This window comes from Misgurnus anguillicaudatus, chromosome 22 (genome assembly GCF_027580225.2).
Source record: "Misgurnus anguillicaudatus chromosome 22, ASM2758022v2, whole genome shotgun sequence".
NCBI classification, from domain to species: domain Eukaryota; kingdom Metazoa; phylum Chordata; class Actinopteri; order Cypriniformes; family Cobitidae; genus Misgurnus; species Misgurnus anguillicaudatus.
Window position 1 is genome coordinate 30864529 of NC_073358.2, and position 26369 is coordinate 30890897.

Sequence of the window (26369 nt, forward strand, 5' to 3'; positions counted from 1 at the left end):
AATGTAAAATATACGTTAGCAGCCAATGTTAATCATTAATGATGTGGGACACTTATGATGTTATTTAATGTTAAACTATGTGAGTGGCGCTCTGTGGCGCGACAGGGATTAGAACAACTTCCTGAGTCACAGCTGGACGGCGCGGACAGGCGCCACCTGGCGGCGCCGGTGTGCGTATATCATAGAAAACAATGTGTTACATTTTTTTAGAACGGCGCGGCGCTGCGCGGCGCTGAGCTGCGCTGAGCTGCGCGGCCGGTGTGCGATCCCCTTAAGAGTTTAAAGGTGACATAGAATGATTGAACGGAGTATTTATCATTGTTCTGTGATGTGACATGTAGACAAAAATGTTTTTGTTTGGGTCTGTAATGCCCCCTACTGGCTTAACTTGCAATCTCATTACTAATTGGCTGACTTTGCTGCCACTCAAAAAAATGTAGCCAATTATTTTAAAGTGGAGGGGCAGTTAGATGCCTGTGATGTCAAAAGCATCAGTTTTCCAGATTGGGCTGTTTTCTGGCTGACATTTCTATGAGACTGAGATGTTTAGCACTTTTTGTATGTTTGTGAATGTGGGTAGACTACCATTATTCAACCAAGACAAGGTAAAAATGGTTTTTCATTCTCTGTCCCCTTTAAATAAAAATTCAATAAGAATCAATGATTTTCTTGACATCATTCTGTACTTCAGCTTCTCATCAGACTGCTGGATGTGAGGTAAACGAAACACGATTGTTTATTTAAAAAGGTTAGGGCCACTCATCACGGCGCGCCATAACTTCCTGCTTCAAGTGGGAAATACGTCAATGCATTGAAGAAAGCATCTCAGTGGCTCTTAGTTTTATCTTGAAAGCCAAAATATGTAAAATTTTTGTAACAAAATATCCAAAAACACTTGCACAGTGTGATATATTTAATTCAGTTGTGAACATACATTATGACAATGTTCCCAAAGATTTGTAAATCCAAAGAAATTCCTGTTTTAAATAACAGCTCGTCCCTTGTCTACCTTGTAATAGTCGCCCTTTCAATGACTTAAAGCAACACTATGTAGTTTCCATGTAAAAATGACTTACAGCTCCTCCATGTGGTTGAAAAGCGCAACAGTGTCTGGTATCAGACACTCTTCTGCAGGCAGGGGGAGGGGCGGGGCTGTGTGCTCTACCCTCCATCGCCACTTTCAGAGTGTGCTTGTAGCAGCTAAGAGGCTGCTCAGGTTGCAGCAACAGTACAATTTGTCCAGTTAAAAGTTGTTCCATCACTGAAATAATTTTAGAGACATTATTTAAAGGTAAAAAAACTACATAGTGTTGCTTTAATATCTGTGCTTTCCTTAGTTTCAAGCAACACGAGTGAACAAATGCGGAAGTGACGATTAAACGGCACCTAACAAGCAGCTGTTGTGCCTTGCAGCTAATACATTATGATAAAATAATGTGATCAAACGTACAGCATAAAAAATCATTACTTCATCCATGAACATGATTAGCGAATTGCATATGTCTCTGGATGGTAAAAACAAAAAATCCATCATTCCACTCTCCTTCATAACACCATTATGCTGTCAAGCACGAGTAATTTCAATGTTAAGTCAATGTAAAGACACGTTTACGCGTGTCTGGGGGTCTCGTGGCACGAATGAGGCGTCTAGCGTAGTGTGGTAGACGTGATTTTGCCTCATTTGCGCGTTAAGTTTGCGCGAATGACGCAAATTGAGTGTTGCCGTAGGAAATGCGTGGGTTGAAAAATCTAAACTTTGGAGGAAAAACGCGCTACGTTAACTAAACAGCAGCTTGCTCTAATAGTGAAGTAATTACAGGAAGCGACCGGAGTGGCAGAAGCCCCTCCCATGATGCAATTTTCCGCGGGAATGTCTCGAACGACTAAAATTTCATGAACGGCTTTCACACGCGAATGAAGAGTAAACTCAATATGTTCAAGTGTTGAACTACGCGTGAATACCGTGTTTTTGCCGCCTCTACCGCGTTTGGTGTGAACCCACGGTTAGGTTTGCCTTTGTTATTGTGACCTCTAGTGGTGAAAATCTACATATTATGTCTTTAAGTCAATTATATTATGGTGTACTCATAATGTTCACAAAATTCACTCGTAGGAGATATAAACAAATTTAAACTTTATATATTCTGTAAAAAAGGGACCAAAAGAATGGAGAAATAAGGGATTTAGGTTTGTTTTATGAAGGGTTTTGACATTGTCTCTCCTTTAAACAACACCTGCAACCAATTCGCAAGGTTCATTCAGCTTTTTATTTTGTACGTGCTTACTGTTGGCTCTAAGGGCAAATGTTAAATGCTCCCTCCTATGTGTCTGCTTGTTTTTGAAGAAAAGACATCTATACAGATACAAGTGATTTCCAACAGCATACAATTAGTGATCTTTTTACTTGTTTGATCATAGACATGTAGCCTTTCTAAATGCAAAAAGGCCACATGCTTACAAATATATGAATTTATTTGCAAACATACCTGAAAACATGTAGGTCCTGGTTTGCCCGGTGGTATATCCGCTTGGTAATAAACTTTCAGTTCAGGCACAAGTGCAATTACTGTCTTGATAACCAAAGCAATAATGTCAGACCAAACCTTCTTGATGTCAACTCCTTTAGATGCCAGGCGATACAGAATGCTGGAAAATGTGCGTTTACTGCCTGTGCTGCAGCTGTCAGAATGGACAAAATTGCCACTGTGCACGTTAAGGGAATAGTTCGTAAGGTGCATAAAAACATGACTGAGGTTTTTCTGGCAGGGCTCCTGGTAGGGTTCGGTGCAGAACCTGGACAGACCCTCTTTAGCGATGTAGATTTCTAAAGGGTCCAATGAACGCACCAGAACATATAGGCGGATATCAAATTTCAGTTTGTCGATGAGAAGGGGTTTCTGGATGTATTCTTGAATGACCGCTTGCTTGATCTGAGAACCTGAGATAACCCGAAGGTCAGCAGGGTCACGGATGAGGTAGATGCCGTCGCCCTGGGAACCGCTGTCTGGTTTCACAATAAAGGTGGGTTTAAGGGTGGAATCATTATCTTTCAGGAGTCGAACCTTGATGGGGGGGAAATCAAAAGAAACATTGTAACATCTTAAACTTGTGTCATTATTACACATCACACTAAAATGCTTAAACTTGTGTCATTATTACACATCACACTAAAATGCTTAATTCTGATACAGTCGCGACATTCTAAGGTTCGTTATTTTCAGATAACTACCGCTCAAAATTATGAACACACGTTAACCCAGATGCTGCAAATCATTTTGACAGGTACAGTTTAAAGAGCACATATTTCATTGCTAAAAAAACTTTATTTTGTGTATTTGGTATAATACAATGTGTTTGCGTGGTTTATAGTAAAAAAACACACATTTTCTTCCTGAAACGCACTGATTTTGTACAAAACTCGATTTGAAAAGTGCTGTGTTCCTGATTGGCCAGCTAATCTGTACGTTGTGATTGGCCTGAATACCTCTGACGTCAGCTGGAAAAGGACACTCCTTACCATATTTGAAAGATTTGGTCATAATGCAATGCTAACACAAGTTAATTTACAAGCTGTGAGTCCGAAGCGGGAGGAATTATGATAATGTCGGTCTTGTCTACATCACCAATCCCAGGAAGTAAACTTTTGTTTATAATCTGTGTGTTGGTTGTAGTCCAAGAAAAGAGATATACGTTGGAAACGAAAACTTGCGTCAATATCGTATACTTTGGAGTATGTACCTGTTGCATATCATTAAAGGAATAGTCTACTCATTTTCAATATTAAAATATGTTATTACCTTAACTAAGAATTGTTGATACATCCCTCTATCATCTGTGTGCGTGCACGTAAGCGCTGGAGCGCACTGCGACGCTTCGATAGCATTTAGCTTATCCCAATTAATTCAATGGTACCAATCAGAGATAAAGTTAGAAGTGACCAAACACATCAACGTTTTTCTATTTAAGACGAGTAGTTATAAGAGCAAGTTTGGTGGTACAAAATAAAACGTAGCGCTTTTCTAAGCGGATTTAAAAGAGGAACTATATTTTATGGCGTAATAGCACTTTTGGGAGTACTTCGACTCGGCGCAGTAACACCCTCCCTCTCCCATTATGAGAGTGAGAAGGGGAGCGGACTTTTCAGGCGAGTCGAAGTGCTCCCGAGGGTGCTATTGCGCCGTAGAATGTGGTTCCTCTTTTAAATCCGCTTAGAAAAGCACTACGTTTTATTTTGTACCACCAAACTTGCTCGTATAACTACTCGTCTTAAATAGGAAAAACGTTGATGTGTTTGGTCACTTCTAGCTTTGTCTCTGGATGGTGCCATTGAGTGGATGGGGCTAAGCTAAATGCTATTGAAGTGTCGCAGCGCGCTCCAGCGCTTACGTGCACGCACACAGATGATAGAGGGATGTATCAACAATTCTTAGTTAAGGTAATAACATATTATAATATTGAAAATGAGTAGACTATTCCTTTAATATGTATTATAGGACCATAGGTGCTCTTGAATATGACATATATATATATATATATATATATATATATATATATGTATGTATGTATGTATTTTAATTAATAACATATGACATTATATTTACAAATGATTAAATCAAATAATGTGTTTGTGACATTTGAACATCTTGTGATCACACTGTCAGAGCTTATTTATACATTAACAATCAGCTGTCTATGCATTATACTTTACTTGTACTATACTGATGATAAAGTTGTCTTAATGGTGAAACACAAAAACAAAACAGACCAATTAAAAGCCTCTTCTCTTAACAGGCAAAGAAAACTGTTTTTAAAAAGATACAGTGCTTAAATTTATTCATTAAATGTGCCGGCTCAATTTGGGTATAAAAACAAGGATTTAATTTGATGTTTTGACATTCAACTCCTGTTTAAAACAGAAAGGAGTCTGCATTAAAGCACTTTATGATGCTGGATGATCTTTGAGACTAATAAAGTGGTCTAATAAATGTGTTAAGTTTAGTTTAGAATAAGTTATGTTATCATTCTAGTGAATGTGTACAACTGTTGAAAAAGCCTCATATTTTTCAACTGAAAATGTCCAGCAGGTCTCTGCTGCCCTCTGCAGCTTCCATAAAAAATGTAACAAACACAATTTAGAAAAAGGTTTTTCCTGATAAACACAAAAGTATAATTTTACAGTACAGTATATGTAAACATTAAGTAAAAAAAACAAGATTTTAAGAAAAATAAATACAAAGCAAATTAGAAAATTTAGCCAAATGGTTTAATTTATTTACCAGTTAAAGATTAAATCTGGGAAAACTGCCATCTGTTAAAGGGCTTGAACATGCAAATCCTGTACTGCAAAGTCTCTGAATCAACCAACTTGTCAATCACAATTAACAGACACGCACTAAACTGCTTAGCCTAGTTTTACTGCAATTGTTTCCTAGAAAAATAGAGAAGACATGTGTGACTTAATGTAAATCTATCAATCCATAATTCCTACCCACCTACTAGGGTGATCCTTATTTTTCAACTTTTAAAAGTTCATGCTCTCACCCCACCAATATGTTTAAATCAATAAATAAAAAAGGCAGATATTTTTCAATTTTAATTAATATTTAGAGGTTGCTCAAGACCTTTGAAGTTTAACACATTTGTGTATTATGTGATACCTTTGCTTGCATGTATACTTGTTTAATAATATATACTTATGGCAACAATGGACTTACTTGACCATGCTCCATGCAATTAAAACTCATGTTTTAGTTGTGATATGTCTTTCAAAGCAAGAAAGCTTCAATGTGAATGAAGCACAAAATATACACCGAGACAATGGCTGAAGCAACACGAAGCAAGTCTGCTATATGGTTACTCGGATCAAAAACGACTGAAATAACTGGAACAAAGTTACCCTCCAAAAAGCAAATTTTATGTGTGTTGTGCGTTTTTAAAAGATACAGTTTTTGCAAAAACATGTGATTTTGGAAATATTCAAAGGCTTTGAGCAACCTCTATATATTTTAGGAACAATTCAAAAATTTGCATAGTGTTTTTATTTATATCCTAACACATTTAGGGGGTGAGAGTTGAAAAAAATGTGACTCATTATAAGGACCACCCTACTAACTACTGTACCACCTACCTACTGTACCTACATACATACACACATACAGATATGTATGTTCTGTTTGTTATACATCCACAAGACAAATTTTGCATTTTGTTCTGCGTTTTTTTTTTTTTTTGCCTTCCTCTTCGTGTGTGGGCTGTTACTTATTGTCCAGGACATTGAATGACAAACTTATGAAATCTCTACATGACAACACTGTGAACGGAGTTGGCCACTGCTCTGTGAGGAAAATGTTTACATATTATGAACAGAAGTCATTTTAAAGAAGCATTGAACTGATTGAACTGCTTAAAGAGTGACATTTAATAATCTTTGGCACGAAAGCCTGTGTGTGTAATAGGAATTGGACGGTATGGAAATTTCATATCATGATTATAGTGACCAAAGTTATCACGGTTATCAATATTATCATGGTTTTGTTAAAAAGAGACGGAAATGTTCAAAAAGAACTGATACACACACTGAAAACATGTGAACAAGTTATATTTTTAAAAATCGCAATTTAATATTTCATGTCGCTGAAATTATTTCTGTAGTAAAAAAAATCTGTCTAATAAGTTTACTGTGAATGAATACATTATTCCTTAAATGCCTTCTCATGCAAAAAACTATTTTGCATGTGCGCGCATGCGTCAAACTGATTCTGGCTGAGTTTTCCCCCGAGAATTTTCTTTGTTAGTGGGAATATAGAAGACTAAACAGCCGCCAGATTTTTTCCTCCAACTTATATATAAAATTGACATTAAATTGCTTGCCAATGTATAGCTTTAAGTTTCCCATGTCATGTAGTCTTTGTTATGTTGCTGAGAGTTCCCCATTAATTTTACCTGTGTGGAGAAAAGCTGATATTCCTCAGGCAGTATCCAGGAGCGTGGGTAGAAGTTGTACTCCTCTGGGAACAGTTCCTGCATGGTACGAACCGCACGGCTCAAATTGATCTTCCGCAGCATCTCTATCATTCCTGGTCAACAACATGGCAGGAGATGAGGAAAGAATGAGCAATCAATGCGAAATGATCCAAGGCCCAGATAATAAGTTCTACCTACACAGTATATCATTCTATTTGGATTATTCTATTAAAATATATTCGATTTTCCCAGCAGTTTCATTAAATTAAAGTCAATGTTGGGCCTCTTAATCCCCAATAGTTTAATAAACACACACACACACACACGCACGCATGCACACGCACGCACACACAGCTTGTACTGGCTGTCTGTGTGCAAGTAACTGTTAATAGAGCTATGAAGACAGCAATGTTACATCCAACCCATGAGTCAGGACTTAAGACTCTTTACCGGCTTAAATGTACAGGGTCAGATACAGTATAAATGATTAATAACCTTGCTTTAAAGGTAAACAATGTAGTCTAGACTAACAATTACCTGAACTTTTTCCAAAAACATTTGTTTGCAAATCAATGCAAATATTTCCTCAAAGTGTTTAATTCCTCTTGGAAATAATATTAACCCTTTAACTGGCGCAGCCCTTTTTGAGTGGGGGGTTGGTGAAAAGGTAATATACACCTTTAAATTAGTGTAACTCTGGCCTTTTTTTGGTCTAGAAAAGAAGACACTTCAACGGTTTTTAGGGAAGTGTCTGGAGGTGAAAATATTCATTTTTTTAAAGCAGTTTACATTTATTTGTAATAAATAAAAATGCAATATAATATTACTTTTAATACATAAAATTGTCAAAAAACTGAGGTTTGTGCTGGTTTGCTGCATACTTGTGTCACAAATGAATAAATTACAGTTACTGCATTATTATTACTGCTAAAAGGTTTTGAAATATGAAAAAAACATTCTTAGACCTTTCCAACAATATATAGTTTGTCGTGATAGATTTACATAGAAAATATTGAAATAAATGTAGGTGTCCCGCTCATGGGACAGCGCCAATTAACGGGTTAAATACCCAGAGCCATAATTAAGAAGTTCACCCTTGAAAGTAAAAATGAATTACACATAAATCTATTTTGTTCTTATTGCTATTTAAAATGTCTAAGGGTAGTTACAATTGCAAAAGAAGTCTAAGTTCTGTAACTGAAGAATTAAGCAAGTTTAATAAAAGATTTACAGTAAATATATTCACATAACCTGCCATGATATTAAATAGATAGTGGAATGACACCAAAGGCTATGCCTTAATCTCATAGATTTTATAAAACAATGGACGTAGTATCCGTGAAGTTACACAAAGTTTTCGGAAGAGCATGCTTGAATGGGCGGAGCGGACATAACTTGTGTGTGCTTCAAACACCCGTCACACCCGGATAAAAAAAGTACAAAATGGTGGGACGTGGGCGGAGCTGAGGTGCCTGGTTGCTGAAACCACGCCAGCTAGGTCGACGTTAGGGACAACAGTGGCAATTTGCTTGCACTCAAGTGGCCACGCCCCCATATTTATGCAGAACTTTAAGGCTTAATATAATTTAAATGGATGAGTTAGAAAAATTCTCTTCCCACACAGGTGTCATGAAGGTTAAATTAGCTATACAGACCACTTTTTTGTACAAAGATGTAAAGATTTGGGAATGTAAAGTTGGGAATTTCAACATGAGGGGGTCTATGGGATTGACTCCCTGTTGGAGCCTGTCTCTACTGGCCAGTCGATGAATTGCAGTTTAAGTCACTTCCATATTGGATTCAAGAGAGAGACCAGAAGGTTTCCGCTTATCATGGGTTGTGATTAACTGGTGAGATGTGGCGTGTTACCAAGAAAAGTGCAACATTTTGTAAGGTTTACCTGGAAACTTGTTGACCTGCCCAGAAACTATGTTTTCGGTGTCATGAAAAGAGACACCATGCCAGTAGATATCACAGGCTGTCCGCCTACCCATCGGAAACTGCAGAATCAAAAGAAAAAAGGCAAAGTGAATATCAATCACAATACAATAAACATGTCATGCTTTTGACAAGGTTTCAACAACCAATGCGTTTACAGTATGATTAACTACACCAAAATTAAAAAAAAAACCTGTGACTCTATAATTTGACAAGCAATTTCTAGTTTTTACTTTCACATGAATATCTTGGCTGAGGGCTATAATATCAATGATTCTAAATAACAAATAAACTTTTTAAAAAATATATAACATTTGCAAAAATGGCAGAGTTGAAATATGTAAAGAAAAAAATTATGGCCAAGATCAGTATCTGTCATGGAAGTTCTTGAAGGTATTTTTGAAAGCACCATTATGAGTTTAATAAAATGTATTAATACATGACACCTACAGTGTGGATTGAGTGTGAGGTAGATTATTAAGGGCACTAATCAGCATGTGATGTGTGTAATATGCTGAGTATAGCCCAGGTTATGTAGCTAAGCAGGATTTTGAGAGGATTATGTCACCGTTTAACAAACTAATGGACAGTAAGGCAGTGTTACTATATAAAGTGCCTGGCACATGACAGAAATGTGTTAAAAAAAAACATGAACAATTGCAAATGAAACCATTTCAGCTGCTTTAATCTGACATACAATATGCAGCACTACTCATGTGATTTTCTGCACTAAACCTTAAGTAGTACTTTTTCAATGCATTTTTTCTAGTTTCCGTCACTGTAAAAAACAAATGCAGCATGGTTTTGCAAGTCAGTTCAACTAAATATTTTAAGTTTTGACCTGTAATAAGTTGACATAACTTATAAAAACAAGTTGAAATGGTTTAACTTAATTTTTTATGTTACAGTTACATAAAATATATATATACTAGTCAACATTTGAAGTGGATCAAAAACGTTCATCAAAATTGTCCTAAGACAAGAACGGGTTGACTAGTGTATGTTGATTTGACAAAAATTCTGTATTTTTACATTGTTTTCCTTCACCTGCATTGTGCTGGAGGCTGTGTATAATTAAACATTTGAATGTACAACCCTAGATAAATATTGATATCTGTATTAGATTCATCAAATTTGGTCAATAGAAACAAAATAGACATTTACTGATAATTGTACAAATTGCATGCTTGGCAATTTATGCAGTACTGATTAAATTAATCAGTTTTCTAATTTCAGATGTTTCATGCCAACAATTTTTTTTCCTTTTAAACTCTGAGATTACAGCTGAGCTGAGACACGAAGATTCCAAAAATGCATATTGATTGCTGGAAATTGCTGTCCTACAAAGTTTAGAGTTTAGCAAGCTTTTTAGTGTCGTTACACTAAATATGCATGGGATCCCCCCTCCGTTCAAATTTGCCATGAGTGGATAAGGACTTAAGGACATCACTTTTCAATCCAGTCACATTCAGCCTTATCTTAATGTTAATTGGAATTGTTTAGGTATAGGGCATGTGAAATTGTCAAAAAACAAACATTGCAATGAGGTTTGATCAAATTTTCTGAGCTCGCAGCTCTCCACTTGGATAGCACGCCAAATATGCTTTATTTTATATTTGATGTTAAAGCGAACTTGTGAATGATTAAAATGGAAAAATAATACATAGGTGTTGCAGTAATACATTAAAAGGGCATTGCATTACCGAGACTGAAAAAAAAAACAAGATTTAACTCTACTCACTAAACTTAAAAGACTGATAGTTTTGGAAACATTTGGGTGGAAACAACCATGGGTGGAAACACCTATCTGTACTGCCATTCAAAAAGCCTTTGGTATGCCAGACAGGATAAATGGTGATATAGATACACTTAAACTTGAAACCAGCCTTTAACAAGGCAGCTTTGAATTACATAGGCTCATAATATTTCAGTGGAGATGAGAAGAAAGGAGTGAAGACATTCACTCGATGGGTCGTTCACTATGTCAAACCTGCCAGGTGTCACGCACCCCACAGCAGTTTGTGCCTGGGATAGTTTGACAATAAATAATATATTTATGAGCATTTCGTTTTTAATGCCCACTGACTTTACATGGTTGGTCAAGTGTAACCATATGCGAGTGTTGTTCAACTTGTGCTGAAGGACAAGGTTAAAGGCTGTCAATGTCTGTTAAAATATTTAAACCAAAAACTGTGTGTGTTTTCATTGCTGTAACACAAATAATATTTTTATAAAATCATATTGTAGTTGGTTTCCATCAATATTACTCTAGGTCTATGTAAGAGTATGATTCTTTTTGTTTCAAAAAAAAATTTTTTTTTTAAGTTTTGTGAAAATGCTTGTGGATTAAAGAAGGCTCAGTGAAAGTTATACTGCATGTCTACTCATATGGTGGTTCTAAATGGGATCTTGAGGGTTAAGGTCAGTGGTGTAACGGATCACAGTTGATCCGTATGGATCACGATCTACGGTTCGTCTCGCATTCAATTCACGGATTAATACGCAAATTTAAATAGGGAAAGTTTATCGTTTGCACGTGTTTCAAAGGCTTCCAAATGTTAACATTCAAGTGATTTTAAACAATTTAACCGCTAAAGTGAGCAGCTTTCTGTATGCACAGATGCATGTGCTTATGAATAGCCTGGTCCAGCTCCAGTCAGATGTGAACATCCCTATGCTCTTCAAAGATCTCTTCGAAGAACTCTTGATGTGTAAACTATAGAGGGAGTTGCGCTACTGTGTCTCATACTGTAGTCCATTAAAATACATTTGGTGAATAGAGCACTGAAAAACAACGTAATGTTTTTATGTGGGGCGAGTTTGTGCTGCATCTCTTTTCTCCCGTTTGGAATTTGCCCTACGTCTGTGTGTGTGCGCGTTTAAGTGCACTCAAAAGTGCACACACAGAGAGATGCATTTCAAAAACCAAGGGAAGATAAAATCTTTCTGTTCTTGACAGGGCACATACAAACAAAATGATCTCCACCTTTTTATGATTCGCAAACATGTCTTTTGTGTAAAAGCATTTCAAAATCTGTGCGCAGGACGTTAAGATTGCAAGCTGCAATGTCTGTCGTGGAGAAACAACAGTACATTCGCAGGGCTCTCAAGTCTTACCCACTCACTGTGAGATACACGCATTTCAGTCAGTTTACACACTCACACCTTGTATTTCTAAGAGACTGATCACTTTTCCTGCTATATACAATTAATAGACAAGGCGCAGGGAAGTTCTCTGTCAAGTTCATAAAGCTGTCTCAAGGTTTTCTCGCGCTCCTCTGATGTCATGGTCTCATTTAACCACTTATGTTTGTATTGAATGTAGCCTACTGCACAGTTACTGCTGTTCATTTTAGATGGTTACAGTTATCGTTTTCAATAGCCAAACCAAGTTTAGCCTGTTAAAAACCAAATAAACATATTGTTCATGTATACGTTCTTTCTTGTTTGTTGCTTGATAAGAAAAAAAAATACGGAAATCGGATCGGAATCGGCCAATTTTCTTGTTAAGAAAATCGGTATAAAAATCGGCCATGAAAAATCAAGATTGTGCATCATACCATCATCCCTAATCTCCACAATATTCTTTTTTAAATAAAAACATTTGTTTATGTTTTATGTTTATGTATAGATCAGGCAGAAACCAGGTCCATGTTTATCCTAAAGAGGGAGTAACCTCAATTAACTTAGTTAAGTCTGTGTCATTAATGTTAATCAAACAAACCAAGACAAAGAATAATCACTTCTGAAGCTCTAAATAATAATAATTATATTTAATTCATACAGTAAAGACAGTGTTATTGTTTATTGAATTCGATTTCTGTACCTAATTCTAATTTTAGACCTTGCTTTATATGCAACTTTGTTCTTTTTTATAAGTGTTTGTAATTTCTTTATTTGTTCTTATTAGATTTTTCCCACCCCTTTTTTGCTGATCCGAAAAATGATCCGATCCGTGTCTCAAAAACCGTAATGTGATCCGAATCGTGAGTTTTGTGATCCGTCACACCCCTATGTTTACGATGATACCAAGATATAACAATACACTTTGCTACCTTCATTTTTTTGTTGAATCAAGGCATGTCAACTTATTATAATTTATCTTGACAAGAGATGAGTTGCTACAACTTAAAAAATTGAGTTTATAAGTTATAACAACTCATCTATAGCTATAACAACTCATCTCTAGTCAAGATAAAAAATAGTAAGTTGAAATGATAAATTTGAGTTGTGTAAGTCAGCAAAGATTTTTTTACAGTGTATTAGGACAAATAAAGGCATTGGATTACATTTAAGTTCTATACAGCTAATTGTGCTTCTTCATCTACTAAAGCCCAGAGTTAACACTTTCTGATCATTGAACATTGTTTTCTTATGAGTATTGCTTTAAAAAATGTGCTAATTGTCAGACAGTATTTTCCAAAATGTTGTAGTGGTACAATATGACAGTGTACAGTAGATGGTGTGTGTTATTCTGTATTGTAAACTAATATATTATGAAGTCGATGCAGAAAAAACAAGCTGTTAACATAAATTCATACTGAGAATCAGCGTACACCACTATAAGCCTAAATGGCTGGTGTAATAAGTCAGAGTTTCCCCATGTCATTTCACATTGGATATTCATACCTCTTTCCACTTCAGTTCCCTGATGCTGAGTTTAAGCGCTTCGAGGGACGTCTTCGCTTTAGATATGTCCACCGTCACAGTTCTTCTCTTTTTGCCCACTTTGCTTCCATCCTCTCTGCCATGATCCTCACATTTTCCATCGGTTTGTCCAGGGCATGACTCAACGTGACCGTTTGCAGCACATTTACTCCTTAAAATCTTTCCTGTCCCCTTAACCTGAAGGTTTTGCTCATTGCTTACACGGTTTGTTGCTTTCTCTCGTAAATTATCCGCCTTCAGATCCGACACTTGTTTACCGTCCGCTTTGCTCCTGCTTTTACTCCGACTTCTCCCGTTTATGCCACTCTTGGAAATGTCTCTCCGAGAAGTGGGGACATCAGCGGGAACATAAGACAGTAAGGCCGGGGACAGCTGCTCCTCCGCGGCCTCGGTCTCCACCTCATCTCCAGGTGCCTTCATTTGCTGGAGCTCACTTTTCACTCTCTCGTAACAATCGCTCATAGTGTGATCGTGTATTTATCTAACATTAACACTAGAATGGTTTGTTATGTCATCTTAGATTGGTGAATTATAACAGGGTAATCAACTAGCACGAAGAGCTAACATGGACCATCTGGTGCTTTCCAAATAAAAGCACAAAGGCGCATACTGCATAAAACCAGCCTGTACCGACAAACATGGAGCTAGATAAACTAATGTGGAGACACGAGGATGTTGACTCCATGATTATAACCCAAACATCATAAATATGCTTTTAAGCGATGAATGTGCTAAATGTCTCTCTAATCTAACGGGACAGGAGTGGCTCCAGGCAGAAAAGCTCTCCAGTGTCCTAAAGTTAAATGCATTAAATTAGGGAATAAATGTCATGCCTAACTGCTTATAATAACTAAAAGCAGCAAAGATACGGAACTCATCCCATCCTTCAATACAAAATTCTCAATTGATGACACATATCGCATAATATCTATGGAGATTGGAGCAGATCATGCCTGGATTTATAACCGCATTGCCTCTCGATCAGTTATAAAGTGCCGGTGAAGCAGCATCTGATCTAGAGATAGGGCTGATATTACGCGCAGTGATTTTAAACGTACACTGATTTTAAAAACGTATCAACAAAACAAAACAAAACATAATGCGCATTTAGGTTACCTGCCGTTTGTTAACGTAGACATGTTTGACTAAAGATGAGTTGATGGGACCCGCAATATTAGAGAAGTCAAACTCGCTGTCGGACGCGGCGCATGCAGCCCTGCTGGTGTTTTGGTGCTGTTGACAACGCAACTGACGGAAGCCGTCGAGGTACCAGACAGCAACATATTGCCCTGGACACGCATTACGCGAAGCAAAAAAATAAAAACGACTATATTTTCGCATAATTTTGTAAAATGTTTACTTTTGCATAATACATAATTTTATTATGTTGTTTTAAAAAAGACTAACATAACATGAATGTTAGAAATTGTTTTATACTTCCCACATTAAAAAATAGTATTTTCACCGTATAGTCAATAATAGTGCACAATATTACTTTTTCATGTACGTTTCTATATTATTTTATTTGTTTTTCATTTAATGGTAATGGTATTACAGTGATTATGCTGTTGTGGAGGTTGAGAATCAATGTGCGTTTTCATTTTTAATTCCGTTCGTTAGTCATTTTAAAGGCCTCATTCTATTTTGCATAACAGATTCTTTTACATTATTTGTATGATTCTAGTTGAATGATTTCATATGTGCGATTTGAAAAAAATATTTCCTGAGATATTTGAGATACAGTATCAACTGTAATGTTCATTGCTTCTATGAATCAGTAGGTGGCGCACTTGTGTCAGAATTGATAAAGATGATCTCGTACTCATTTGCACGTTAAATATTTCCTGAGATATTTGAGATACAGTATCAACTGTAATGTTCATTGCCTCTATGATTCAGTAGGTGGCGCACTTGTGTCAGAATTGATAAAGATGATCTCGTACTCATTTGCACGTTTGTTTTCTTATAGAAATCAGTTGTTTCATACCCAACTACTGTATACCCCTGTCCTTAAACTTAAACCATCACCCACCTATGGATATCAGTTTATAGAAGAATATTTATAGAAGAACATGACTGGTTTAATTATTATAATAAGCCACAAGGACGACCAACTAAAATAGATCACAACTGTTTTCAATAAAAAATAAACCCTACTCTAAAAATCGCTAGATGGCGCTATATGCTCATTGGGATGGGAAGAACCTCTAAAGTTTATCCCAACTAGCCAACTTAACTCAGGACCAACTTAACAAGCATCATGAATCGTGAAATACATTTAAGACAAACCTTTATTTGGACACTTTTGGAATTTAGGCACAGGTGCACAGGCTATTTGTGTTTTCCATTAGATCAAAATTAGATGTTACAATCTAATTAAAAGTATCAAAATATTGTATTTGTCAATATTAGGACTTATAGAAATAGAAACACCACATAGCAAATTTAAACTCACAACTGTGTGTTGGAAAACATTTATCAAAGAGATAAAAATATGATAAAATATTTGAAAATACTGTACGAAAATATTACAGTGAGCTGTAAACAGAGCTCAAAATAGGTCAAACCCTCTAAGCCAGGGTTTACCCTCAGGGGGGCTCCAGGAGGTTCCAAGGGGTCCCCAGAAAACTAAAGAGGAAAAAAATGTTTTTTTCAGGCTTAAATCCCTAAATGTAGCCAATTATATAGACCTGCAAAATATATGTTATGTAGAAGGTAGCCTGTCTTACAAAGTTTGAAAACCCTCTACGGATACATTCTATTCTGGAGTTTTTAGTATTGATCTCAAGCACTGCCTCTCTATTGCAGTTTATGAACTATAGGGAAGTCTTCTTTTATTATGCTAAAAACTGTTGTTCAAAGACTTGAAGGTCGATCGCTTCTAAAGCAAGCGGAACTTTGCTCCATGTGAATTGCATTGGCAAGCGAGTGCGTGTAAACAAACAACGTCATTAGCGCTGGATTTCAAACTCAGCAAAGAGACGTGCAGAATTCAGCCATTGCGGATCTTTTAATAAACTTCTCCACAGCGAGACACTTGAGCTGTAGTCATACTTGTATAATAAACGCAGCTGATGGCTGAGAGGGGGAAAAGAGGCGCCCAACCCAATTCTTTTGTGCTGCGAAGCGCCTTGTGATTTCATTGAGATTTTCCCGGGCTGGTAGACGCACACTATAATGGACTCTGTCGCTTTGTATCTCCCCTGTACGCGTGACTCGTTTTCGGCTGGTTAAAACGGCTAAAGCGCTCTCTAGTTGTCTGTTGTTTTGACCCTTGGGAATTGGCAGAGCATTTCTCTCTCTCTGAGCATCCGGACAGGTCCCAATGAAAATGCACGGGAGAAACAGGTACAACCTGGTGGACGATGTTGCAGATTCACGAGTCCCGCTTCATAACGAAGAAGCGTATCAACACGGAATACACTTCCAAGCCAAGGTAAAGCACATATCATAATTACTGTAAACATTTAAGTTTTATTGCTGTTACTTTATGCAATATATTGTGCATAAAAGGTCGCACCGCTGAGTATAGGCTACACGTCAGATTCAGGATCGTGTTTTGAATCGCGACAATATCACACATCAGCCTGTGGGAAACAAATGGAAATTAATCTGAATAGATGTAAAGAGTTTCGACTATTTTGTCTTTGTCTCAACTTTCCTATATGTCATTCATGGCTGGAGCAAGTTAGTAGTTTACCAAGAAGTCTGTAAACCTCTTTGTATTTAATGTTAGATTTGACTTGGATTTCGGATCCCGGAGCATTTTAACATCATTAGTGGTAGGCTACTTACGGCCAAAAATGCTGTCACTAGGTTTAGGCTAGCACCTGACAAATTCCAAAAAACTTTCTATATGGTTTTGTAAATAGTTAATAGCTTTAATTCTTATGCAAAAAATAAAATAAAAAACCAACCCTGTGTAATAAGTGCTATAAAATAGAAACCCAAGTCTTGTTTAGAATACTAAACATTTATGTTGTGTCTGTAATTTGTACAATCCAGCATATCTTATAAAAATCCCAGATAAGTCCTCAGTCTATTTTTAACAATGTATTCTCCAAATGATATGACACACTTGCATATTTTATTCATATTATGGTCAAAATGTAATAAACACTGGTGTTTTCTCAAAGAGCTTATCTGTAAGTCTTTAAAATAGCCAAATGCCTCAGGAAACCTAAAGCTTTGTATTCTGAGGCACTCAGTAGCCTTCTGCAGGGTAATTTTAGCTCCAATTTGTGATGCAGGATTATCTTCCAGGAATTTTACTTGATACAGATGAACAGTCACATTCTGACTGTACTTTTATAGTATTGCTTTAAAGCTCAAATTGGTGGTATAAGTTGCTGATCTATTGCATTTTTTTCTAATAAGATGTAAGGATTATTACAGGCACTTATTTACACTATTGCTCATATTTAAAAATATGTGACCCTGGACCACAGTTATAAATCGCATGGGTAGGTTGGTATATTTACAGCAATAGCCAACAATACATTGTATGGGTCATTAAATGCATTTTTATGCCAAAAATTGTAAGGATATTAAGTAAAGATCATGTTCCATGAAAATATTTAGTAAATTTTCTACAGTAAATATATAAAAAAAATGTATTTATCATCATTAGTAATATGTGCTGCCATGGACTTCATTTGCACAACTTTAAAGCAATTTCTCAATATTTAGATTTTTTTTGACACTCAGATTCCAGATTTTGTATTTAGTTTTGTGTAATGTATTTAAAAATGTATAAGATTTTGTATTATAGTTGTATTTCAGCCAAATATTGTCCTACCATAACAAACCATACATCAACAGAAAGCTTTTTTCATTCATCTTTCAGGCGATGTTTAAATCTTAGTATCAAAAAATTAACGCTTATGTTATGTAGGGATCAGTGTTTGTCTTAGGATACAAGATTATAATATGAAACATGGCCCGGTAGTGGCAGAATTTATACATGTCAGTTGAGTAATAGTGATCATGCTAATATGAGAGGTCGGCTGTTTGTTGTTGTTTTTTAGCTAAAAATTGAGGGGAGTTTTAAATACTAATTTCCTGCCAATGCAAAGGTAACTTTACCCAGAAAGTATGTTTGTGTCTGGACTCTTATTGATTTTAGACTTGGGTGGCTGGTTATAACATTCAAGCTTGTGTTTATTTTTGCAGTATGTGGGCAGTCTGGATGTCCCGAGACCCAACAGTCGCATGGAGATCGTCGCTGCTATGAGAAGAATCAGGGTGAGTTCCTCAGACGCTTTCACACGCAGACAGACACAGAGAGTGCTGAGCAATCACTCCTGATTGGCTCACAGCAGCTGTTTCCTCAGACATGCTTTTGCAGTGTAAGATTCATTAGCTTGGACATACTTGGCCAGAAAAGCTGCCGTATATTTATCACCAGAGTCTACCACTGTGCGTGTGTGTGCTTTGTTTAGGATGTGTAGCCTGAAGGTATTATTGTACCTGAAATTTGTAACGCCCAGCATATCACACACACACACACACACACACACACACACACACACACACACACACACACACACACACACACACACACACACACACACACACACACACACGGTTTATACTGGTGCACAGAAAGCCTTGTTATTCCCCATGAGTGATATCTGCAAGACCATCAGCAAATGGATATTAGAGATGACTGGCATTATTTTGTGTCTCCTACTTTTCTGTATGTACTTGCCGTATACCCGCATCTGATAGTTCAAACCACAGGCCATTTCTGAGCCAAATTAAGTTGGATTTGTCACTTGAAGACATGGAGCAGGCTGTGAGCCTTGTTACCTTTAGAGCTTGTGACAGGCCCACCAAAAGATCAAAGTGTTTCAGTTTGTAACTCCGTGATTGTATTAGTCTCTGCTTTCCCTGTCTCCTGTCAGCATATGGAGAGTTCAGATGCAAAAGTTGCTAAACGCCACCTCCATCAAAAATGAGATCATGATATTGACCAAATGCTCTCGGTATGTATATGTACATTCATCAAATTTCCTTCAAATCTGCTTAAATCTGGCCTCAGGCCAATCAGATTGGTTGGCAGAATTCGTTAAACGCCACGTATTGGATGAACGATGGCATGCATACATTGGATTTCATTTTTATGTTTTACCTAGTTAAAGGAGATTTATCGACTGTATTAGGATATTGACTGAATATTTGAGCCTTTTCCCTTTATTTAGAAAGAACAGTAAAAAGTGACTGGAGAGAGATTGGGAAACTTGGTTTACGCCTGCATGCACTTAGAGGGTTTTGCAGCAAAATACAGTCAAATTTGAATGAAATGACTAAAGTGACATTTGTGAGAATAAGGCATTTCAATTACTGACTATTAACCTATCATAGCCATTACAGAGAACTGAACATAAACAAAAGAGCCTGATAAAAAATGTTAATTTACAAGAAAACATGTCAGATGCACTTAGAGTGTTTTGCATTTGAACTCTTCATATAGAAGCAAACACATAACCTTGGCACTAAATGCTATCAGTTGAGGAGCAGGAATATAAAGCTGCTGGAAAAGTGAGAGGTTTGCCTGTCATAATACGACTCATCATCATATGACTGATGGAGTTGTTTTGGGTTGTTTGTTTTTCACTGCTGATATTATCTGGGTTACTGAAGTTCCCTTAGAAAAAGTTCCCTTAGAGACAAGTCTGGAATTTATGTATGATCTGCTGTGTTTGATCCTGTTCTACTGCTACTGAAAGCAAAATTAAATAATGTGTACTGACCCTCTTTCTCTTTTCCTTACTTTATCTTAATAAATGAGCTTTCATAACAATTGGATGAGGCTTTAAGTGGCAATTGAGTACTACTGAGCAGCTTTTATTTTAGTGTGTGCATACACTGCATGTGCGCACCTGCTGAAACTGCAAAGTAATAGTTAAAAATAGCAATAGTTTATAGTGGATTAAAATAGTTTCTCAAATAGAGAAACATTTACATGGCATGAGGCTGGATATAAGCATGTAGCCAGTCTGAATGAACAGTTGTTACAGATTGAGAGTTTTGGAATCGTGCCTACAAATCATCAGCTACACATCTGTATTAAAAAAATGGCTCCTAGGAATTGTGTTGTCAGACCTAAAATTAAACATTGATCTGCTTCCAATGAAGGAAACAACACAAAGGTGTCTCTTGACCTTTGCAAGTGTGCATCTTAGTCAATGGAGACATGTTCTTTTTTGTTTTCTTTTTCCCCTTCCTTTTCCTTTACTTTAATTCAATCGCCTCTATTTGGGAAACACCATTGATCTCAACAAGGGAATACTGTAACTGAACATTATTGAGACTTCATAATCGTTTTGTATTTTTATTTCTCACTGGAACTGATTTGTAGAATTAGACTATCAAAAGTCTATACAGTGTGTTTATTTCTGTGTCTTTTGAAAGATTTATATAATGTTATGGCTTGGAAAGTAGTAATGGCCTCTTTGTAAACTCCTTGTGAATAATGTATAGTGTATAGTAATGTATAGGTGTCACGATTTCGATTTTAAATCGAAAATCGATCGAAATTAAGTCACAACCTCGAACTTCGAATTAAAAAATGGAATCGTCGATGCTTTCACGCCCCCATTTCACGCCCAGTCGGCTTGCCAAGCGGGGGAAAATAAATCTCTCAAAAGTGACTTTAAAAACATCGGTCCAGCGAAACCCGATTTATATTTTAAACACGAGTGATGTATTGCTACAACTCCTTGAAATGCATATCATAAACAGGATTACTACCTAGTGATCTGACTCTGACTGAGTCCAAGACGTGCGCATTAAGTCCATGTGCGTGCAAGAAGAATCCTCTCTCTACAAGCCCTCACGCGTAAAGTGAAGCCCACAAACCCCCATGCGAGGTAAAGCACGCAATGTGCATGTTAATGTGAAACTATAATAAAAATAATAATAATAAATAATAATGGCATATCTTTTTTTGTCTTTAAAAAAAATTTAAAAATCGAGAATCGAATCGATTCGTGACCTTAGAATCGAAAATGTCATTGAATCGAGGATTTGGAGAATCGTGACACCCCTAGTAATGTATTATAATATATAAGGTCTCTATCATAAGTGAGCTATAAGGAAGTTATATAACTTCCTGTGCAAAAGATTAGCCGGCTTTTCAGGATGTCATTGATGACAGGATGGGAAAGCAGACATAAAGTGTGTTATTTTCCCTTATAGTGCATATTGATTTTACATAAAATGAGACGGCAATGTCTAGTGACCCCTCTTTATACTACAGTACCTTTCATGTACAGATTTCTAATGAGGATGTAAATTGTATTATTTACATATGAAGTTGAACTATAGACTAATCCTCACCCTGCTCTAAAAACACATTCTTGCATTATTATTATAATAATGAAAAACAATAATAAATATTTTTCTTTGTATCATTTTTACATTTGGAAATTAGTACCTTCTATATTTAAATGAATAGAATTATAAGATCAGATTAAAAAATATGGACTAAGCAAACTTTCAATTATATTATAATTCAGCCATTTCCCCAAAAAGTGCTTAACATGCATAAAATAAAGTTGCGTGTGCCCAATGTACTGATAAATAAACAATTGATCACAAACACACATCACACACCGTGCCTCTGCAAGATATTAAGTCTTCATGTGTCGATGCCAACTGCAGTCTTACAAAATCAGTCAGAGAGAATGTGATGAAGAAATCAGATGAAGGAAAGCAAGGACGACAGGGAGAGGAGGTGATTGGGTTGGGGGGTAGTTGGTGTGTTGCGGGGGCAGAGGGGTGCTTGATATGGGTCTATGGAGAGAATGAAAGGCTTCATTGTTGTGCGGTGGGCAAGAGACGGATGCAACGTAATGGCCTACATGCACTATCATCCGTAAGCTTGTTATCTCTTACTCCCTCTAAATCAACTCTTATCTATTACAGGCTTTATACAATTCTTATTAAATCACATTTGAAGATTTAGATTTGAAACAAGATGAAACAGTAATAATCATATATGTATATTTTTATATATTTATTGTTAAGTTACACAAGATTTCCTTTCCGTCTTGAATCTTCCAGTTTAATAAATAATTTCTAATCTCTTTGTTTTTCATATATACATTTATTTTATGATAACGTTTTATGATAAAAAGGAAATCCTGTGTGACTGTGTCTTAGTGCTCAGTCAGGCACACCGCAGGGTTCTTCCCTCTTCTACTCCTTTTATTCTTTTCTTATTCAATCTCTTTCTCTCACACTCTCTTTCACTTCTCAGGACTATTTCTAGCAGTGTCAACCAGTTATGCAAGACCAGTACCCCCATGTCACCATGGTAACCCCCCGACTCTGCTGAAACACGTCCTGAGTATTAAAACTTCAAGCTTGCTTGCACTGTTCAGCCAAACTCCGCCCACCTGACCATTTTTAACGGCACACTTGGTGTAACTTTCACCTGCGCTCACTGACACACCCATACAGAAACACACACACACGTGCACTGCGCTCTACACAAACTCTATTATCTTGTGCGTTTCAGTTTGTTCTGTCATTGAGAAAGTGCCTTAGGATATGAGAAAAAGGGGGATTATTCCACTTTAGGAAGATCTCTTTTGTTTTGTCTCCTGTACTTGTTAGTTCACTTCCTCACACAATTTTCTTTATCTAACAGTAAGCCATTTGGCTGGTGACCTTTGCTCTTTATGTTTGTGTGTGTGTAAGAAATGACATAGGCTGTAATAGATGACAGAATGTATATATTTAGGGGAATTTTAATGATAATAACAACATGCATATAACAATGAGTTATAAATAGTACTAAATTAATAGAAACTTTTATACTTCCTATGTACAAATTGCATTTTTAATACTTACGATAAAGCAGATCTACCTAAATGTATATAAAAGCAAACATATCAATCAGGTGTAGTGTATTGAATCCACAAAACTCTAACCCTAACAGTAACCTATTCACCGTTTCGATCTGAAATGACCAATGATTACTTGAGTAAATAGTTGAAAATAGCTTTAGAAGTGTTTGTGTTCATGTGTCAAATTTTTGTAACTAATAAAGTTGCCTCAGTTCCAATGGTAAGATAGGTCGTCAGTTTCTAAGTAAAATGATTTACAAAGCAAATATGAGAAAATCAATATATTGTTGCACAATATGTGGCATTAGCAGTATTTCCAATATTTTTTTCCATTATAGTAAACCCATAATTCCTCTAATGAATTCCCTATCTGAAATATAGTATGAATGCACACATGACATGGACGCAGAAGTGTTGACATTGTTAAAACACACTCCTGCTTGTTCTTCGCATTGGACAGATGGTGCCCTCGTAATGGCCCAGTTTTTTAAGTTGCCTGTCTGTGTGAACACATGTCCTTGAAAAACACACACTCAAACAACACACTTTATTAAACAAACTGAACATTGAGTCATTTTTGAACTGTGCACACCTGTTACTGTGTTGTTTATACACATAGCCTGGTTCATTTACCGTTTGGTCTTAAAAAAGTCAATATATGTTTAGATTATTGGAGGTTACTACATTAGACTTGGTGTAATGAAGTTCAAAGAGATGAGATTCATTTTAAAATCTTGTTTTTCATACACAAATACTCGTAATGTAAAGACACCTGACTCTTCTAAAGGTTTTTGCACCATCGGGGCCAGAAACTTAGTTACAGCAAGATACAAATGTAGTCTGCTCCTAACCCAGAAATCACTGTACAGTTACAGGCAACCATGCTGGTGGAACATCTAGCGATGTGGTTACTTACGATTAGTCACTTGTCATTCAAGTTTCAGCTAGTCTCATGCTAATCTTGAGTACGTAGTATTGCATCCTCCATATCTCCTAAGAATCTTTAATTATCAGATTTTTAAAAGACAGATCAGCTGGAGGCGTACCGTGGGCGACGTGAGTCACAAGTACACAAAACTTTATCCCACTATCTCTGGATAACTTACGATACATTAAATGTTCATTTTGTTTACATTACATGCACTTACATGCTGATTGCAGACAAAACACATTTTATGCGTATTTACTTACCGCCTGCGACTTATGACCGGTTGTTTTATCACTGGGACCGCCCCATTTCAACAAAATCCAGCGTTAAACAAACACACTTGCACAACTCCAAACTTTATCAATTGTTCCCATAATGCTGAGTTATTTGGGAAGGTGAACAAGCTTAAATTTTCCTCACAAACAAAAAAAAAACACTTCTTCGGTAAGGTCAATTTTGTGTCAGCTCTTGGTTGGTGTGTGCGTGCGCTATTCCAGGTGAAGTGCCCATATATGGACTTCCACTGTACTTCCAGTGATTCTGTTACGTAACAAAATCAGTAGTCAAAAATAAATTCACGAAAAGAACCCTGACAAAGTGCATTCGGCACAGAAATACTCATACGTCAAAATGGTTCTTTGAAACTTTGCCCATGTTTAGCATGAGGAATCCAACTCTTTGGGCCCTATTTGAATGATCAAAGGGCGTGTCCGATTTCACTTTTGCTAAATTAACGACAGGAAAATTGTCAAAGGCTTGTTTCTACTCTCAAAATGAGTAATGTTGGGTGAGTTTTGGGCGTAACGTGCAATAAACCAGTGAGATTCTCAGCTCTCATCGCCTTTAAAATGCCTAATCCCTATTTAGATGGCTGAATTTGTAAACTAAAATAATAAGCGGAGGTAGAAGACCCCCAGTTTAAGATTGATGTTAAAAATGTGTTGTTTTTATTTGTATTGAAATTGTTATTTTTTTATTAAAACCTTTAAAAGCTGTTTTCTTTCAGCATGGAAGTAAAAATAGAAGGCTTTAATTGCTGTAAATGTATTGATATCCTACATAATCATTGTAATCTCATTAAATAATTTGCAAATATCCAGGAAAAGGTTTGTACTCTAAAAATACTTTATTTGTAACAAACAACAGAGAAAGAATTTACAAACATGTGAAGAGCCTTCAGCACTCGGACAGCAACATGTTTTTTTAAAGCACTACTTAAAAATGTTTTTTATTTCACCATATCCATATCTTTACGCCTTCTAACGTCTCATAATATCAACATATCATTTATGTACAAGAGACTCAATAATAATCTTTTACATTTTAATCATCATATTTCAAAGGGTTTTTGTGCTGCATCCATGTGTGTGATAAGCAAACGCGCGTTGTCGTCCCGTTTATAGGCGCATATTGCGCTCATTAAATAAATAAAAAAACGTATTGCGCCATTGACTTTAGACTAGGTTTTAGTTGGCCAATGGCGTAGTCTATTTTAGTTGCCTCAAAATAGCAACACGCCAACAATGCGCCTGAACACACTTGTTTTCAGACCAGAACGCCCATGGGCGCAACATTGGGCGCATATGCATTTGTTATTTAAACAACGTGGTGCTAAACGTGAAAAGGATAATTGCGTCGGGTTAAAACTAGCAAAAGACAATTGCATCGCGCTTTGCGCTGCATTGCACCGGGTGTATGATAGGACCCTCTAACTGTGTTTAGAATGCAAGTCAGAATGCATGAAATAGCATTAAACCCCCCCAAGGTCAAGTAATTGTGCTAATGTTTTTGAAAAGCAAATCAAAGTCAAAATATATATTAAAAGACCTCAACAAGTGAAATGTCGGAATGAGATGATTACTTATATTAATATTTGGGAAGATTTTTCACCACAGTGGACCAATCTCTCTTTCTCTCTCTCTCTCTCTCTCTCTCTCTCTCTCTCTCTCTCTCTCTCTCTCTCTCTCTCTCTCTCTCAATCACACACACACACACACACACACTAATGGCTGAAG

The 26369-nt window shown here is 36.6% G+C and overlaps 2 protein-coding genes across 2 annotated transcripts in view; one reads left to right on the top strand and one right to left on the bottom strand.

Moving 5' to 3' along the window:
* Positions 1-14823, bottom strand: part of ttll11 (tubulin tyrosine ligase-like family, member 11) — a 38453-nt gene extending 23630 nt beyond the window's left edge. Inside the window, exons 1-4 of the mRNA XM_055199601.2 lie at positions 13531-14823; positions 8864-8963; positions 6943-7076; positions 2487-3062 (exon numbers count right to left, since the gene is read on the bottom strand). Coding sequence (XP_055055576.2) covers positions 2487-3062; positions 6943-7076; positions 8864-8963; positions 13531-14031 — 1311 coding nt within the window. The 5' untranslated portion in view covers positions 14032-14823. The remainder of the gene's footprint in view (positions 1-2486; positions 3063-6942; positions 7077-8863; positions 8964-13530) is intronic.
* A 1683-nt stretch (positions 14824-16506) lies between these two features.
* Positions 16507-26369, top strand: part of LOC129440325 (carboxyl-terminal PDZ ligand of neuronal nitric oxide synthase protein) — a 36144-nt gene continuing 26281 nt past the window's right edge. Inside the window, exons 1-2 of the mRNA XM_055199599.2 lie at positions 16507-17005; positions 18742-18813. Of these exons, the coding sequence (XP_055055574.2) occupies positions 16895-17005; positions 18742-18813 (183 nt within the window). The 5' untranslated portion in view covers positions 16507-16894. The remainder of the gene's footprint in view (positions 17006-18741; positions 18814-26369) is intronic.